The sequence below is a fragment of the Cetorhinus maximus genome, chromosome 13 (assembly GCF_964194155.1).
Source record: "Cetorhinus maximus chromosome 13, sCetMax3.hap1.1, whole genome shotgun sequence".
Classification (NCBI taxonomy): domain Eukaryota; kingdom Metazoa; phylum Chordata; class Chondrichthyes; order Lamniformes; family Cetorhinidae; genus Cetorhinus; species Cetorhinus maximus.
Window position 1 is genome coordinate 74,580,034 of NC_135891.1, and position 18,238 is coordinate 74,598,271.

At 41.7% G+C, this 18,238-nt stretch overlaps 1 protein-coding gene across 7 annotated transcripts in view; it reads right to left on the reverse strand.

The window, feature by feature from the left end:
- LOC144688703 (DNA-binding protein RFX2-like) overlaps positions 1-18,238 on the reverse strand; it is a 911,596-nt gene that overhangs the window by 790,320 nt on the left and 103,038 nt on the right. For all 7 annotated transcript variants that reach the window (XR_013578459.1, XM_078555566.1, XM_078555565.1 and 4 more), the window contains 2 exons: positions 17,195-17,344; positions 9,965-10,173 (listed from right to left, as the gene is read on the reverse strand). Coding sequence is in view for 6 of the 7 variants with exons in the window: in XM_078555566.1 (XP_078411692.1) it covers positions 9,965-10,173; positions 17,195-17,344 (359 nt within the window). In the remaining variant the exon portion in view is untranslated. The remainder of the gene's footprint in view (positions 1-9,964; positions 10,174-17,194; positions 17,345-18,238) is intronic.

The following is an 18,238-nucleotide window of genomic DNA, read 5'->3' on the forward strand; positions in this document are numbered from 1 at the left end:
AATAAATGGAACAAATGGGAGTGTGGTTTTATAATTCATATATACATTCTTTAAGAAACCATTATGAAGGTTTAGAATTCAGTTATACTTGTCAATCAGTTCTTGGTATAGGGACGCAGGGACTACATGAGTTGCTCCTGCCCTTTTTAACTTGATACCAGTGCTGAAGATAGTGATTCCTAACTGCTAGCGAGTCCAAGAGAGAATAGTGTCACAGACCCACAGTGAGAAGTCCATGGGAGACAGAGAGATAGCCTGAGAGAGAACAGTGCAGGAGACGGAGTGAGCGTATTTGAAAAAAAATCAAAGTATGAGGTCACAAGAAAGCAGGTAAGTGACTGGATGGTGAGTATTCTCTCTAAACTATGGCAGTTCTGGGACAGGAGGCACCTTTTCAAAAGGGACGGGTTGCATCTCAACAGGACTGGGACCATTGTCCTAGTGGGGAAGTTCACTAGTGTGGTTGGGAAGTGTTTAAACTAAATCGGCAAGATGACGGGCACCAGCATATAGAAGTAGAAAGAGGAATTAGGTGGATAAAGGAGTGAGAGTGTTGGATAGTACTGGAGAAGGAAGTAGTACCATATTAGATAGGAGCAGACCAAGGACCACCATGTGGGATATAGTGACAGATTTAAAATGCATGTATGTAAAAGCACAAAGTATGGTGTATAAAGTTGGTGAGCTACATGCACAAATAGCTGTGTGGGAATATGATGCAGTGGCAATAATGGAAATTTGACTTATAAATGGTGAGGACGAGGCACTTAATATTCAGGAATACAAAAAGTGTTCAGAAAAATGGGGAAGGGAAAAAGGGCGGTGGAGCAGCAGTACTGATCAAATACATTGTAGTGTTGGAAAGAGAGGATGCCCTTGAGGGGGCAAAGACTGAATCCATTTGGTTAGAGTTGAGAAGCAAAAAGGGGGTGATCACATTACAGGGGGTGGGAGGATATTCTATTGTCAAGGAACTATCATATTTTCCTAATGTTACTGTGGGATACTTTAAAGCAGGCTTATGTTTGTGTGGGTGTGGCTAATTTAACTAAACTAGAGACGATTAGACTGCAAGGTTTAAATTATCAAAGAAGTCAGGTGTAAAACAGGCATTTGAAATGGAGAAGAGTAAACTAGGGTAAGGTCTCAGCAGATACAGTGTGAATGAAATTTGCATTTTCAGATAAGTGGAGAAGTGTTTGATTTTCACAGGGGCATGGAAAATGTTTACAACTGGCAAGATAAATAAGGCAAGGTTACTATGTTGATTTTTCCCAAAAGTGCTGGCCATAATGATAACATGAAAGATTTTTATATTCTGTGAAAAGTAACTTCTAAAGGCAAGTTGAAACAATGGGATTTACAGATCAAAAAAGGAGAAATACATTTAAAGAAGGATGGAAGGCTGAGAGAGGTGTGGCCGTGTGAGATCCCGAAAGGTGACTGTGTGAAACAGACTTGGGGAAAAGCCTCTAGCCATACTGCAGACGTTTGCTGTTCCACTAACCAAAGTTGTGTTAAAAGCCTTTGGAAGCCCATTGTCCAGTGGGTACTTGTGATAATATTGCTGGATAACTGTATAAATTTGGAATGTTGCCTTTAATTGGGGGGGTGGGGGGAGGGGGGGTGGTGCTTGAGAGTCTGGTTAAGTAGAATTTTTGGGAACTGTTATAACTCTGTAACTGTAATCTTATGTGTGTTTAAATTTTTTTCTTTTGTCAATAAATGTTTTACTTTAATCTTTAAAATCTCTAAAGGCAGTAATGGAATCTACTTCTGACTTCAGTGCACAAGCCTTCTTGTAATAAATACAAATTGCAAAAGTTGCGAAGTTTCCCTTGTGGATTTGGTCAGCCTGGCAAATACCACCTGCCATATCATAACACTATCAGCCTCCAATTGGGGAGAGAGAGGGAGAAAGAAAGAGAGAGGGAGAAAGGAGAGGAGGAGCAAACCTGCAAGGAAATCAGAGATATGCAAGAACTGTAAGGTGATATTGGTGGACTTTAATTACCCAAATATCGATTGGGATAATGAAGAAGGATAAGAATGGGGAGGAATTTTTGAAATGTATTCAGGAGAAGTTCCTTGACCATTCGGTTTTTGTTCCAGATAGGCAAGAGGCATTGCTGGATCTGGTGCTACGGAATGAAGTAGACCAAGTGTCTGTGCAGGAACACTTGAGCAAGAGTGATCATCATATCAAAAGGTTCAGATTTGTAGTGGAGAAGAGCAAGGAACAAACTAAAGTAGAAATTACAGAGAGGTGTAAGAATTATAAGAGTATTCTTAATGGAGGACTTCAATTATCCAAATAAAGACTGGGATAAGAATAGTACAAAGGGAAAAAAAGGGGCGAGAGTTCCTGGAATGTGTTTAAGATAATTTTGTGCATAAGTATGTTTCCAGTCCAATGAGAGGACATGCACTTTTGGGCCTGGTTCTGAGGAATGAGTTGGCCCAAGTGGATCAAATATCAGTGGGAGAGCCTCTAGAGGACAGTGACCATTGGGTTATAAGATTTAGGTTAATCATGGAAAAGGACAGGGAACAATCCAGAGCAGGGATAATTAATTGGGGGAAAGCCAACTTCAATGGGATGAGAATGCATGAGTCGAGTGAGTTAAAATCAAATGTTGGGAGAATTGACAGTGGGTGAACAATGGACCACCTTCAAAGAAAAAGTATTGCAGGCAATGTCAAGGTATATTCTCTTGAAGGGGAAAGGGAGGACAAATAAATCCAGAGCACTCTGGATGACGAGAGAGAGGTAAAGATGAAAAGGGAGAAGGGAGACTGGCAGTGAACATAAAAGGGAATCCCAAGGTCTTCTTTAAGCATGCAAATAATAATAGGGTAGTAAAGGAAAAAGTAGGGACAAAAAAGGGGATTTGCATGTGGAAGCTGGAGAAATAGTGAAGGTGTTGAACGAGTACTTTGCATCTGTCTTTACAAAGGAAGAAGATGCTGCCCAGGCCGAGGTGAGAAAGGAGGTAACTGGTACACTAGAAGAACTTATAATCGAGAGGAAGGTGGTGTTGGAAAGGCTATCTTTACTTAAAATACATAAGGTTCCAGCACTAGATAAGATGCATCCAAGGGTACTGAAAGAAGTGAAAGTGGAAATTGCAGAGACACTAGTCACTTAGACAAGTGCAGGATAATTAAGGAAAGCCAACATGGATTCATTAAGGGAAAATCATGTTCAACTAACTTGGAGTTTTTTGAGGAGCTAACAGACAAGGTTGATAAGGGAAACGCTGTTGATGTGGTGTATATGGATTTTCAAAAGGCATTTGATACAGTGCCACATAACAGACTTGTGAGCAAAATTCCAGCTCATGGAATAAAAGGGAAAGTAGACACTTGGATAAGAAATTGGCTGAGTGACAGGAAACAGAGTAGTGATAAATGATTGTTTTTCAGATTGGAGGAAGGTTTGTAGTGGAGTTCCCCAAAGGTCAGTGTTGGGACCCTTGCTCTTCCTGATATACATTAATGACCTAGACTGTGGTGTGCAGGGTATAATTTCAAAATTTGCAGATGATTAGATGATTGGAAATGTTGTCAATTGTAATGGGAATAGTCTTGAATTTCAAAAGGACATAGGCATGCTGGCGGATTGGGCAGGCAAGTGACAAATGAAGTTCAATGCAGAGAAGTGAGAGGTGATTCATGTTGGAAGGAAAGATATGGTGAGACAGTAAAAAAATAAAGGGAGAAACTCTAAAGGAGGTACAGGAACAAAGGGACCTCAGTGTATATGTACATAAGTCATTGAAGATGGCAGGGCATGTTGAGAGAACAGTTAATAAAGCATATAGTATCTTAGAAGGGGCATTGAGTAGAAGAGTAAGGAGGTCATGTTGAACTTGTATAAGATATTGTGTCCAGTTCTGGACATCAAACTTGAGGAAGGATCTGAAGGCTTTGGAGATAATACAAAGGAGATTCACAAGAATGATTCCAGGTATAAAGAATTGTAGCTATGAGGATAGATTGGAGAGGTTGGGACTCTTTTCCTTAGAGAAAAGAAGGCTGAGAGGAGACTTGATAGAGGTATTCAAGATCCTGAGGAGTGTGGACAGGGTAAATAATGAGAAACTGTTCTCACTCAAGAACTAGAGGGCACAGATTCAAAAAATTGGCAAAAGGAGTAAATGTGATGTAAGGAAAATTTTTTTCACCTAGAGGGTGGCTGGAGTCTGGAATAAACTTCCTGAAAGGGTGGAGGAGGCAGGTTCAATCAAGGTATTCAAAAGGGAATTGGATTGCTACCTGAAAAGAAAGAATGTGCAAGATTACGGGGATAAGGCAGGGGAGTGGGACTAGGTGGAATGCTCTTTCAGAGAGCCAATGCAGACTTGATGGGCCAAATGGCCTCCTTCTGCATTGTAAAGATACTGGGATACTATTGTAAATTAGAAGAGGGCTAACTTCAATAGGATAAGAGAGGATATAGCCAGGATAAAACAAAGCCAAAGACTGACAGGAAAATCTAACTGAATAATGGGTGATCTTTGAAGGAAGAGACTTTTCAGGTACAGGCTAGGTACATTCCAACAAGAGGGAAAAGTAGGGGAACCAAAACCCGGGCTCCTTGGATGGTGAGGGAGTTAGAGAATATGAAGAAACAAAAAAAGAGGGTGTTAGGTCAGGTTAACTCTTCAAGCGAGAACCAGGCCAAGTACAATATGTTGAGAAGGGAAGTGAAGAGGAAAGTAAAACTGGCAAAGAGAAAATATGAGAATAGAATGGCAGTTAACATAAAAGGGAATCCAAAAATTTTCTACCACCATGTAAATAGCAAGTGGGAAGTCAGAGGAGGGGGATGGCGTCTATGAGAGACAAGGATGATGATTATATCCTTTGAGGTCTAGGGCAAAGCCAGAATAATTAATGAGTTCTTTGTATCAGTGTTTACTAAGGAAGAGGATGCTGACAAAATATTGGTAGAAGTGGAGACATTAGAGGTGACGAATGGGGTGAAATTTGATCTTCAGGATGTGCTGGAAAGGCTGTCTATGCTAAGTAAGTAATTCGCCTGGTCTGGATGGCTAGCATCCCAGGTTGCTAAAATAAGTGGGAATGGAGATAACAGAAGAACTTGCCATAATCTTCCCTAGATATGGGGGAGGAGGCAGAGGATTGGAGAGTGCCAAATGTGACACTCTTATTCAAGAAAGGGTGTAAGAACATTCCTAATAGCTACAAGCCAGTCAGTTTAACATCAGTGGTGGGTAAAGTTTTAGAAAGAATAATCAGGACAAAAAACAGGCACTTCGAGAGGTTTGAGTTAGTTAAGGAGAGCCAGCTTGGATTTGTAAAAGGCAGATCATGATTAACTAATGCAGTTAAATTTTTTGATGAAGTAACAGAGAAGGTCGATGAAGGGAGTTTTCATTATTAATTATCAAGTACACCGCCAGGTGACACTTTGTGTTTTTTTTTGTGAGGGGAGTGCAATGGATGTTGTCCATTTGGATTTTGAGAAAGCATTTTACGAAGTACCACATAAAAATCTGGTTAACAAAATTGAGGCTCACAGAATAAAAATGTAAAAACTTGGCTTAAGAACAGAAAATGGCGAGTCCTGATTTTTCAACTGGAGTATGGTAGACTGTGGTGTTCCCTGAGGTTCAGTGCTGGGAACACTGCCTTTTTGATACATATAAATAACTTAGATATTGGAATGCAGGGTAAAATTTCAAAATTTGCAGATTATACAAAAATTGGAACTGTGTCAAACAGTGAGAATGATAGCAATCGGCTGCAACAGGACACAGATAGACTAGCAGAAGGGGCAGACAAGTGGCAAATGGAATTTAATACGGATAAGTGTGAGGTGATGAATTTTGGTAGAAGGGATACAGAGAAGCAATATAGTCTTAATGGCAGTTTTAAAGAGGGGTCCATGTGAACAGATTTTTGAACGTGGCAGGACATGTCGAGAGAGTAGTGAACAAAGCACATGAGATAGAACCACAGGCCATTCAGCCCATTATGTCTGCGCCAGCTGAAAAAAACTAGCCGCCCATTCTAATCCCACCTTCCAGCACCCCGTCTGTAGCCTTGCAGGTTACAGCATTTCAGGTGCAGATCCAGGTACCTTTCAAACGAGTTGAGGGTTTTTGCCTCAACCACCAATCCGGGCAGCGAATTCCACAGACACCTACCATCTTCTGGGTGAAAAAGCTTTTCCTAATATTCCCTCTAGTCCTGCTACCAATCACCTTAAATCTATGCCCCCTGGTAATTGACCACTCCGCCTAGGGGGAAACAGGTCTTTCCTGTCTACTTTATTTTATTATGAGACAGCCAATGGTAAAGGCAGAGTTGTCAAATCCCAGAGGGAAACTTGAAACAACTGTCATAACCCCATTTTTGCAATTTGTATGTTTCGAGATGCAGGCTTTGAATTCAGTAGTAATAAGACCACCAAGTCTCGAGGTTTTTTATAAAACTAAATGAAACATTTATTAATACAAGGAAGATTGTAAGCACGTACATATGTCTACAAAATTACTATTATTATAACTACAAAAATCCCCTAATTAATCTGACTCTCAGTTACACACCTATTAAGGCAACAGTAAAACTCAGATTTAAACAGGCACCTGGCAAAGCACACCCTGGACAGTCGCATTCAAAATGAGTTTCTTTCAGCTCTGGATCCTTGCAGACAGACTTGAGGTTTACAGGCTAGAGGCTTTAGATCTTAGAATCCCTCCTCCTCATAACAACAGCCTTCCTTTTACATATTTGCCTCTTTGAATGTAAATTCTCATTGTCACTACGTTTCTTTTTACTTTAAATCTTCTAACAATAAAACCCTTTCATAATACCCACTTTAATAGTAAGCTTTAAAAAAATAAACACATCGTTTCTGAGCTTCACGTGGTTAGATGTAATATTTCACTCGTTCTTTTTAATGGTCTATTTAAAAATGCAAATTGCCCCCTTTATACCTCACCTTTTAAAATAATTTCCAATAATATTACAGACATTATTATATCTTCTTGACAATCTAGGCCCCTCATAATCTTGTACACCTCAATCAAGTCACCCCTCAGTCTCCTCTGTTCTAAGGAAGACAACCCTGGCCTACCCAATCTTTCCTTATAGCTGCAATTTTCAAGCCCTGGCAACATTCTTGTAAATCTCCTCTGCACTCTCTCCAGAGTAATTACATCCTTCCTGTAATGTGGTGACCAGAACTGGATGCAAAATTCCACTGTGACCTAACCAGTGTTTTATATAGTTCCAGCATTACATCCTTGCTTTTTTATTCTATACTTCATCCAATAAAGGAAAGCATTCCATATGCCTTCTTTACCACCTCATCTACCTGTCCTGCCACCTTCAGGAACCTGTGATCATGCACTCCAAGGTCTCTCACTTCCTCTACCCCTCTCAATATCCTCCCATTTATTGAGGATTCCCTTGCTTTGTTTTCCCTCTTTAAATGCGTTACTTCACACTTCTCTGGATTGAATTCCATTTGCCACTTTTTCACCCACTCAACCAAATTATTGATATCATTCCGAAGTGTACAGATATCCTCTTCACTATCAATTACACAGCCGATTTTTGTCACCTGAACATTTCCCAATCCTGCCACCCATATTTAAGTCCAAATCATTAATATGCACTAGAAACACTGAGCCCTGTGAAACGCCACTGGAAACTACTTTCCATTCGCAAAAACAGCTGTCGACCATTACCCTTTATTTCCTGTTGCTGAGCCAATTTTGAATCCAACTTGCCACATTCCACTGTATCCCATGGGCTTTTACTTTTCTGACCAGTCTGCCACGTGGGACCTTGTCAAATGCCTTACTAAAAGCTTTGTAGACAACATCCACTGCACTACCCTCATCTATCCTCCTTGTTACTTCCTCAAAAAATTAAATTAAATTAATAAGACACAACTTTTCCTTAACAAAACCATGCTGACTATCCCTGATTAATCCATGCCTTTCTAAGTGACAGATTATCGTGACTCTCAGAATTGTTTCTAATAATTTGCCCACCACCGAAGTCAGACTGACTTTGGCCTATAATTATCTGGCCTATCCCTTGCACCCTTTTTAACAATGGTATAACACTCACAGACCTCTAATCCTCTGGTACCTCATCTGTACCTAGTGAGGATTGAAAAGTGATCCTCAGGGCATCCACTATTTCCTCCCTGGTTTCCTTTAACAGCCTGGGATACAATCTTCATAAATAGAGGCATTGATTACAGAAGTAGGGAGGTTATGCTGAAGCCTTATAAAGATCTGGTTTGGCCACAGCTAGAGTATTGTATCCAGTTCTGGTGACCACACTTTAGGAAGGATGTGAAGATCTTTGAGAGGGTGCAGAGAGATGTACCAGAATGGTTCCAGGAATGAGGAATTTTAGCTGTAAGGTTAGTTTGGAGAAGCTGGGGTTGTTCTCTTTGGGCTAAAGGGAGATTAAGGGGAGATTTGATGGAAGTGTACAAGATTACGACAGATTTAGATGAAGAAAAATTCTTCCCACTAGGACTATGAACATACAAATAAGGAGCAGGAGCCCCTCGAACCTGCTCCGCTATTCAAATAAGATCATGGTTGACCTGATTGTAATCTTCTGTCTAACCCCAATTAGGGGACACAGATTTGAGTTCTGGTAGGAGATAAAGGGGAGATGGGAGGAAGAACTTATTTATTCAGTGAGTAGTACGACCTGGAGCTCGCTGCCTACAAGTGAGGAGCGGGCAGGCGGGGTGGGGGTGGGGACAATTAATGATTTCAAAGGAAATTAGTTAGTCACTAGTGAGGATAGAGTGGCGTAATGAAGCTGACTGGATTGCTCTATATCAAACTGGCATGAACTCGATGGACTTTATGGACTCCTTCTGTGCCTTATTGACTCTATGACTCTGTAAATCTAGCATCACATTTTTACTTTCAAAGTTCCAATGGTAGCCTATGGGATTCTGCAATTTCTGAGGTTGAATTGTCAGAGCCAGGATGCTGTTATTAATTCCTTTTTAATGCATAAGAGGATAATGGCCGACAGTAGGAGAAGGGTATATTTTCAGTGAACAGCACTCAAACATACAAGTACCTTTGTTCCAGAGCACTGCTTTGAAGTAATCACACAACCCATTCCTCATATCATAACTAACAACATTAATTCCATTCGAGTGTACCTGAGTCACTATATGTCACTAAGCTAAGTACCCAAGCGAGAGGCCATTCAGCCCATCTAACTCATCCTACCATCCTGCAATTTCTCCATTCCCCCAGTGTCTGATTGTCTCTTGAATGACTTGTTTGCCTCCACTCCACCTAAAGAACATTCCAGGTATTAGTCACTCTGTGAAGAAAGGCTCAGGGCTGAAGTATAAAGCCCATCTTGTATCAGTTTTGTAGCACTAACAATTAACTATTTTAATTCCATTTTAACATTAAAAATATTATCAATGCCATTAAGGTCCCTTCTCATTTGGCTCATTTTGAAGCTGAAACATTGTTCTACCTTTCCCTCATAACTCCAGAACTCAGGCACTGCCCTGTGGCTCTTCTCTACTTTTCCAGTGCTTTGATGCCTATGTGTCTTGATAACAGTATTCAAGCTGCAACCTTACCAGAGCACCTTGCAGCTTCAGTATGATGGCCTGACACAGTCTACTGATCTGGCAATATGACTCCGCATTCTACAAACTCCCTTAACTTCTACATTGCAATAACTGACTGAACAAGCTCTGTCCACCTCCCAGACCTCCTTCAGTCTCTTCCCTGGCAAGTTCAACAATTGTCAACTATGTCCTCTATCTTTTCCATCCAAGATATAGGCACTTATTAGTATGGGCTTTCAACTGTCATGGTTCTGCCTACTTGCAAATATTGTCCAAGTCATTCTGCAATTCTTCACCTGTCCTACTAGTTTAATGCAAAGAGCTCAGAACGAATGCAACTGTCAGCTTACAAACCTGTAGAAAGACCATTTTAGCAGGAATTGGCGGGCAGCCTTTGGGAAGCTGGGGCTGCCTTCATGTGGTTTCAGGACCTGATTCACTACATTATCAAGCCAGGATGCCCACTCATCGAGGGAGCTCTGTTGTTGTAGAGTCATCTTAAAATCCTGTTCCAGTCGTTGCACCATTCCCTCTTCACATTGACAAACCCAGGATGCTTGCTCCTGTCACAACAAAATCAAAGAATGATTATCAGCCTGATTTAAAGTTGCTATATTGCTCAAAAATATAATGTATTGTTTTGTTGGTCCACCTGTGCCTTATGCATTCTTTTTAAAATATAAGTTTATCTATCCATGGAACTCTATACTTTCATGCAACCCCTTGTTAATTTATAGGAATATACATATAACTAAAGAATTCCACTACTGATCTGTCGACAAGTTTGCTAACTTTTCTGCCCGGTTAATTTGGCTTTATCCCAATCCAGCATCATTGCCTTTAGACCATTCATTTTCCTTTTCTATTCCTTTACATAACATAGGATTACATAGCATATGCGGCACAGAAACCAGTCCATGCCAGTGTTTATGCTCCACTCGAGCTTCCTCTCAACTTTTCTCATCTAAATCTACCATCATAACCCTCTATTCCCTTCTCCTTCATATGTTGTCTAACTTCCCCTTAAATGCACCTATCCTATTCACTTCAGTCACTTCCTGTGGTAGTGCGTTCCACATTCTCACCATTCTCTAGGTAAAGGAGTTTCTTCTGAATTCCCTATTGGGTTTCTTGGTGACTATTTCATGTTGACAGCCTCTAGTTATGCTTTTCCCCACAAGAGGAACCATTCTCTCTGTATCAACTCTATCAAAACCTTTCAGAATTTTAAGACCCCTAAATAGCCCACCCCTCTGCCTTCTTTATTCAAGAGAAAAGGGACCCAGCCTGTCAATCCTTTCCTGATATGTGTACCTTTCCATATCTGTATCAGCCTTATAAATTTTCTCTGCACCCTCTCCAGTGCCTCTATATCCTTTTTATAAGATGGTGACCAGAACTGCACACACTACTCTAAGAATGGTCTAAGCAAGATTCAATGCTTTAGCAAAGCTTATCTACTTTGCAATTCTATGGGCAGAATTTTTCGCTCGAGCATGCGGGGGCGTGCATCCGACTTGCTCGAGCGTGAAATAGGACATGATAATGTCAGGCGAGCGTCCTGACGTCATCGCGCACTCGCGCAATATTTCAGTCGGCCGAGCTTTTCTCAGCACGCACTTCACGCTGGTTGCCCATTAGTTGGGCAGCCAGCGTGAAATAGCGTTGGGAGCCGATCACAGTCAGGGGTCCATTCCTCAGCCACTCCCGGACCCGCCGATTGCGGGCGCCCATTGAACTAAAACTCCTGACCCCTCTCTCTAGAAATAAGCTTGCTAACCTGTGGCACAACTTTTAGAAATTGATGTATTTGTACTCAGAATCTCTTTGTTCCTCTATCCCACTTAGCGTTGCACCTTCCAAGTAATAAATAGCTCCTTATTCTTCCTACCAAAATGTATTATCTCACATTTATTTATATTGAATTTCATTTGACAACTATTTGCCCATTCTGAAAGTTTATTAATGTTCTCCTGTAATTTGTTGAAGTCTTCCTCAGTATTGACTATACCCCCAACGTGTTCATCTGCAAACTTAGAAATTGTGTTTTTGATTCCAAAGTCATTACTGTAAATTGTGAACAGCAGTAGTCTCAGCACTGATCCTTGTGGAACACCACTTCCCACCCTGAATAACTGCCCTTTACTCCCACTCTCTGCTTTCTATTCTGAAGCCAGCGAGCAATAATTTCTGTCACTTGTCCTGACCCCACATTCTCTGATTCTATTCATTAATCTGTTATGAGGCATCATATTGAAGGCCTTTTGAAAATCCAGATAAATTACATCGACTGCATTACCATTGTCTACTCTCTGTTACCAGTTCAAAAAATTCAATAAGTTTGGTAAAGCAAGATTTTCCCTTTTGAAATCCATGCTGACTATTCATTATTATATTTCTCATTTCTAGACGTTCTTTTATTCTCTTTTTTGATATCCCATTATTTTTCTTACCAATGATGTTAAGCTGATAAGTCTATAATTCCCTGGGCATGTTCTGGTTCCTTTTCTTAAATATAGGAATTACATTGGTCAGTCCTGCTCGCTGAGGCATAAAATGACATGGGGTGGCGTCAGGCGTGTCCCCCGGCGTCATTTAGATTTTCAGTTTGGTGCACCCGTCGAACTGTCAAAGGCCTATTAAGGCCATTTAACTAACAAATAAAATAATTAATGGAGCTGCCCATCCAACCTTAAGGTTGGTGGACAGGCAAAGAGCCTAGGTGGCCTTCACATTTTTCATGGAACCTCATCCATGGGCAGGATGGGGTTTCATGAATGATTTTAAATTTTCTGAAAATGTTTTTATTGAAATTAATGCACATGTCCCAGCTGTATCTGCATACTAACCTTTGTGATTCATGCACTAAGACACCCAGATCCCTCTGAATCTCAGAGCTCTGCAACCTCTCACCATTTAGATAATATGCTTCTTTTTTATTCTTCCTGCCAAAGTGGACAGTTTCACATTTGCCCACATTGTACACCAATTGCCAGATCTTTGCCCACTCACTTAACCTTTTCATCATACTTATGTCCTTCTCTATCAGCATCTTAAAGTGTATTATATCATCGTCACCCTACTGATCCTAACTATACTAAGGTCACCATTTCCCAATTGTTCTCTCAGTCCATTTTCCCGTATTAAATCAAATAATGTTCTTTGCCTGGTAAAGACGGATTGAGGAAGCAGTTTTAGATGCTAAAATACATTCTGCACTATGATCGCAAGCATGACCTTTATCTCAGTCTATTTGGGCTAGTTAAAATCACTCAATATTATTGTCACATCCTTACATATTTCTCTGAACCACCTGCAGATCTCTCCCTCTATCTTAACACCATTATAAAATATTATTTCTATCCATATGCATTATGTCTTAACAGAACTTCCTTATGTTCTAAAGCTGTGACAGGAGCCTTCACTAACTTTCACCCCAACCCCTTCCACATCTCTTCTGATTCCGTATGGGACTTCCAACCCCATCTGGGAACAAGTCCCATTTTAGAAAGCTGCTGGCCAATCAGGTTGTAGTCCCAGCAGTGCCGGGATTGAGCGGGGAGCCACTGCTGGGGTACAGGCCGTCCCCAAGGAGAAGAGTCATGGAGCCCAGACTCGGAGGTAAGTCTGGTATTTTAGATGGGCCTGGATGGGAGACCCCTTCGGCTGGGAGGGTTATGGAAGCCAGGGGGGGAGAAGGCTTAAAAGAGGGGGCCTGATCGGAGGGTGGGGAGGGTTTGTTGGGGAGTTGACTCTGGTGGGTATTGGGGAGCCCCTAAAGGAGACCCCCCGCCGCCTTTGCCCGACAGGAGACCCCGCAATGAAAGCTGCCTTGCCTCCACCTTCCTCTGCCACACATATAATAGTGGCAGAGGCAGATTAAGACCCTAATGTGACCACGCCAGGGCCTCAATAGGCCTAAGGGCAGGCAGTCAGCCTGACGCCTTCTATATCCAGCGTCATTTGGGAGATAGATCAGGAGTGGGCAGTGCCATCAAATACGCTGGTGGGGGGGGACTAAAATCCAGCCCTATGACTCTCATTTTGTGGGACAGGCCAGGTGGATTAGTAGATCTTTTCCTGCTCATCAGTAGAATTGCAGGCCTCCATGCATGATGGACAAATAATCTCTCAAATTCCATCGCTGAGGCAGAGTAAATCAACTTCAGCTAAAATAACATTAATGGGAAAAGTAAAAATAGATAAATCACAGTGGTTCTTACTTAAGTCATAGTCATAGAGGTCTACAGCACAGAAAAAGGCCCTTCAGCCCATCAAGTCTGCACCGGTCAGACAAGTATCTAACTTTTCTAATCCCATTTTCCAGCACTAGGCCCATAGCCTTGTATCGCAAGTGCACATCCAAATACTTCTTAAATGTTATGAGGGTTTCTGCCTCTACCACCCTTTCAGGCAGTGAGTTTCAGATTCTGGGTGAAAAAATTCTTCCTCACATCCCCTCTAAATCTCATGCACCTTACCTGAAATCTATGCCCCCTGGTAATTGATCACTCCACCAAGGGGAAAAGTTCCTTCCTGACTACCCTATCTATGCCCCTCAATTTTATACACCTCAATCATGTCCCCCCTCAATCTCCTCTGCTCCAGGGAAAATAACCCCAGTCTATCCAATCTCTCCTCATAATTAAAACTCTCCAGCCCAGGCAACATCCTGGTAAATCTCCTCTGCACACTCTCTAGTGCAATCACATCCTTCCTATAATGCGGATTCCAGAACTGCACGCAATACTCCAGCTGCGGCCTAACCAGCATTTTATACAGTTCCAGCATAACCTCCCTGCTCTTATATTCTATGCCTCGGCTAATAAAGGCAAGTATCCCAAATGCCTTCTTAACCACCTTATCTACCTGTCCTCCCACCTTAAGGGACTGGTGGACATGCACACCAAGGTCCCTCTGATCCTCGGTACTTCCCAGGGTCCTACTATTCATCGTGTATTCCCATGCCTTGTTTGTCCTGTCCAAGTGCATCATCTCACACTTATCTGGATTAAATTCCATTTGCCACTGATCAGCCCATCTGACCAGCCTGTCTATATCCTCCTGCAATCTAAGGCTATCCTCCTCGCTATTTACCACCCCACCAATTTTCGTGTCATCCACCAACTTACTGATCAACCCTCCTACATTCAAGTCTAAATCGTTTATATATACCACAAACAGCAAGGGACCCAACACCGATCCCTGTGAAATCCCACTGGACACAAGCATCCAGTCACAAAAACACCCCTCGACCATCACCTTCTGCTTCCTGCCACTCAGCCAATTCTGGATCCAATTTGCCAAATTGCCTTGGATCCCATGGGCTCTTATCTTCGTTATCAGCCTCCCATGCGGGACCTTAAACTAAGGTCCTTTTAATGGCAGGGATTAACTTAATTAACTTAAATAATGTTACAAATCAATAAAGAGATAGAATCTCTTGTAGATCTTGATGTCACATTCTGAGTGTTGAGCCAACATTAGTGATTTAAGCCTTATGGAAAGAGCTAACCAATGGTTAAACTGGTTAGCACAGTAAGGGGTCCTACCCGTACTCCCGATTTGCACTGAGAAATGGGAGATCATGCAGAAAGCAAAGAGGACATATTGAGCTTTTCACAATACTGCCAAGCTACTAATTCCGGTGAAGAAATAGTTCTGAAGAGGAGTCATATTTAACTCGAAATGTCAACTCTGTTTCCCCCTCCACAGATGGTGTCAGACCTGCTGAGTTTTTCCAGCACTTTCTGTTTTTATTTTAAAAATGGAGCCTCCTCTTAGCTGAAAGAAGACTGATGGCCAATCTGTCAGAGGTCACTTCCCAGCCAGCCACTATCTGAATTCCCTGCCAAACAGCAGGAAGGAGGCTGGCATCTGTGGAAACATCCCAGGAGTGGGGAGGGGAGGGGAGGGTTGGTAAAATAAGAGCAAATTTAAGAAAAGCAATTAAAGAAACAGCAGTGTTTACTTAGCGACTAACAATAATTTCTTCTGCAGAGTTCCTAAAGTAGAATAGCATCATTAAGTATTTCACAGGGATAAATAACAGTGGAACAGATGGTGAGTCGTGGTGAGGGAGTGAACCAGAGATCTGACTGGAAAACGTACTTCAAGGCAGGGAAAGATGTAAGGTGGGCACAGGAGCTTGAGAGAGTTCCAAAGAATGGGACTGAAACGATATGGGGAGAGAGGGAAAGGAGATCCATAGAAAACCAGAGCTGCAGCATCAAAGGCAGAATGAACAAATGCAAGAATAGAACAGGTTGCAAAGATAAGAGCAAGGTGGGGTGAGGGTGTACAGAGATCAGAGAGTGAAGATTAGGATTTTAAATTCAGTGCACCAAGGACAGGGAGATGATATAGATCTGTGTGTCTAGGGACGATTGTTGTGCAAGACTCAGTGCAGGGAAGGCTATGGATGGCTGATTTTTGAAAAAAGTTGGAATTAACTGTGAGGTGACGATGATATGCCAGTAAAAAAGATCAAGATTTAGCATACCCTGATTCTGCCTAATTGAGTGACCAGGAAGGAGTTGGAATCATTGACAAGGAACCAGGGTTAATAGTGGAAATGAGAAATGGGAGGTTTCAATCTTCCAGATGTCAAGTTGGAGGAAATTTTGACAATCCACAATTTAATATCAGACAAGACAGTGTGATGGGTCAGAGGTGGCTATTTGGTCAAGGGAATTGGAGGAAAGATAGATATAGACATCATTCACATACAAAGGGAAGCTGACCCTGTGCCTATGGATAATGTATATGAGGAGGAGGAGAGGCCTAAGGATAATAGCCTCTGGGAAACTCTGGGGCACTGCAAGACTGATGGAAAACATTGTTACTGTGTCTAGTTACTTTGGGACAAGTAAATATGGAACCATACAAGTGCAGTCTGACCGAACTGGACAATGGAGGAGAACAATATGGTTACCTGTGTCAAAGGCTGTGGAGAAATCGAAAAGGACCAGGAGGGATAAAGCATTGTGGTTGCTGTCACAGAGAATATTTCCTATAATTTTGGCCAGAGAGCTTTTAGCAATGTGAGGTGGTCAGAAGACAGACTAAAAAGTTAAACAGGGAGTTTTGGGTGAGATAGCAGCTAGTTAGCAGCTTACATCATGCTCACGCAGAGGAAAGGGAGGGAGGCTAAAGATGAGACAGATGTTGGAGTTGGGGGAGTAAGGGTCAATAGATTTTTTTTGAGGAAGAAGCAGGGTAAAGACAGAAGTTTTGAAAGGATCTCTTGAGCAAAGGGAGTATTAAGCAAGTATGCCAATAAAGAGATTGAGGCAGTCAAGAGTTGGGTGTGGAGGGCCTTGGGAGTAGATGATGCATCTCATGAAGAGTTGACCTTGAAAAGGGTAAGGTAGATGGAAGAGAAACTACAAAATTAAGGTAGGAGGGGTAGGATGAGCAAAGGCAGGAAAGCATGAAGGAGGTTGTTGACAGAGGTAGCTGAATGGATTACCTCAATCTTAGGAAATCCATGGCTACCTGTAATTGTGTTGGGGGTTAGAATAGAGGGATGGGGGGTTTGATGAAAAAATGATGCAAATTAACAATCTAACTGAGAGATCTCACCTGTACATTGGCAAAGTCAACACGGTTGAGGTCACTGAGCATCTGGTTGATCTGTGATGTGTTCTGTAGCACGGCTCTGGCAGCCTGTGCAAGGTGATTCAGGGAGGTGTACCTGCGCAATGTTTGGGCAAAGGCACTAACTACTCCCACCTTAAAAAAAAACACAATAGAGCACTTAGCCAATCAACAAACTACTGCTCACAATGCATCACAACAAGACTTCCCAACACCCACTTCTGAAAATCCTCATTCCATATCCTCAGCTATCATCAAAGTGGGATAATCAATGTGCTGTGTGTATTTTCCAGATAAAATGAGTTGATGGCTTTATCATGATTTGGTTCCTCAATAATGCTTGATGTGTTAAACAGCTTCAATTACAGACTGATTGCATTGAAGGTGGTTACATTTTTTGCATTATTATTTAAAAAAAAGACTTGAGTGCATTGGTCAGTGCCTCTTGCCCCAAAATAAATAATCAAACGGGCAAATAATTTCATCCTCACCATCAATCGCTTTGGTTCCTATTACTGGTGCCACAAATTCTGGGGTTTCTATCACTGGTCTGTCCTTAAGAGTCCCCTGTGATCAGGGGTTTACCTTTGCTGCCCAATAGCTAGTCATATGAGTGTGCCCAAAGCTGTAACAGTGAAGCTGGATAATGCAGTGTTGTATGTTCTACCAAGCACTCCTTCAATCTTTCAAAAGTTGTCTGATAAATGTTTTAGTGAGACAAAACCAAATCAACAGGCTGATATATTTCACAAAAATTGTTTGTGTAAAATTTACAATAAATCTCACTTATTCGCCTCATTTCCCTGACACTCCTTGTAACATGACAAATAATAAAGTATGCCATGCTGTCTCTGTTAGTGACCTTTATGCATACTTTGGATGGGAAAAGTCAGTTTGTTTGGCCCTGTATTCAGAGCACCCTCAACTTCTTGGCCTGGCTTCTTTACTAATGAAAACCATCTGTGCATTTTCCTGTGTTAGGCAGAAAGCCAACAGACTGACCACCAACCATTCTCTAGGTTGGTGGTC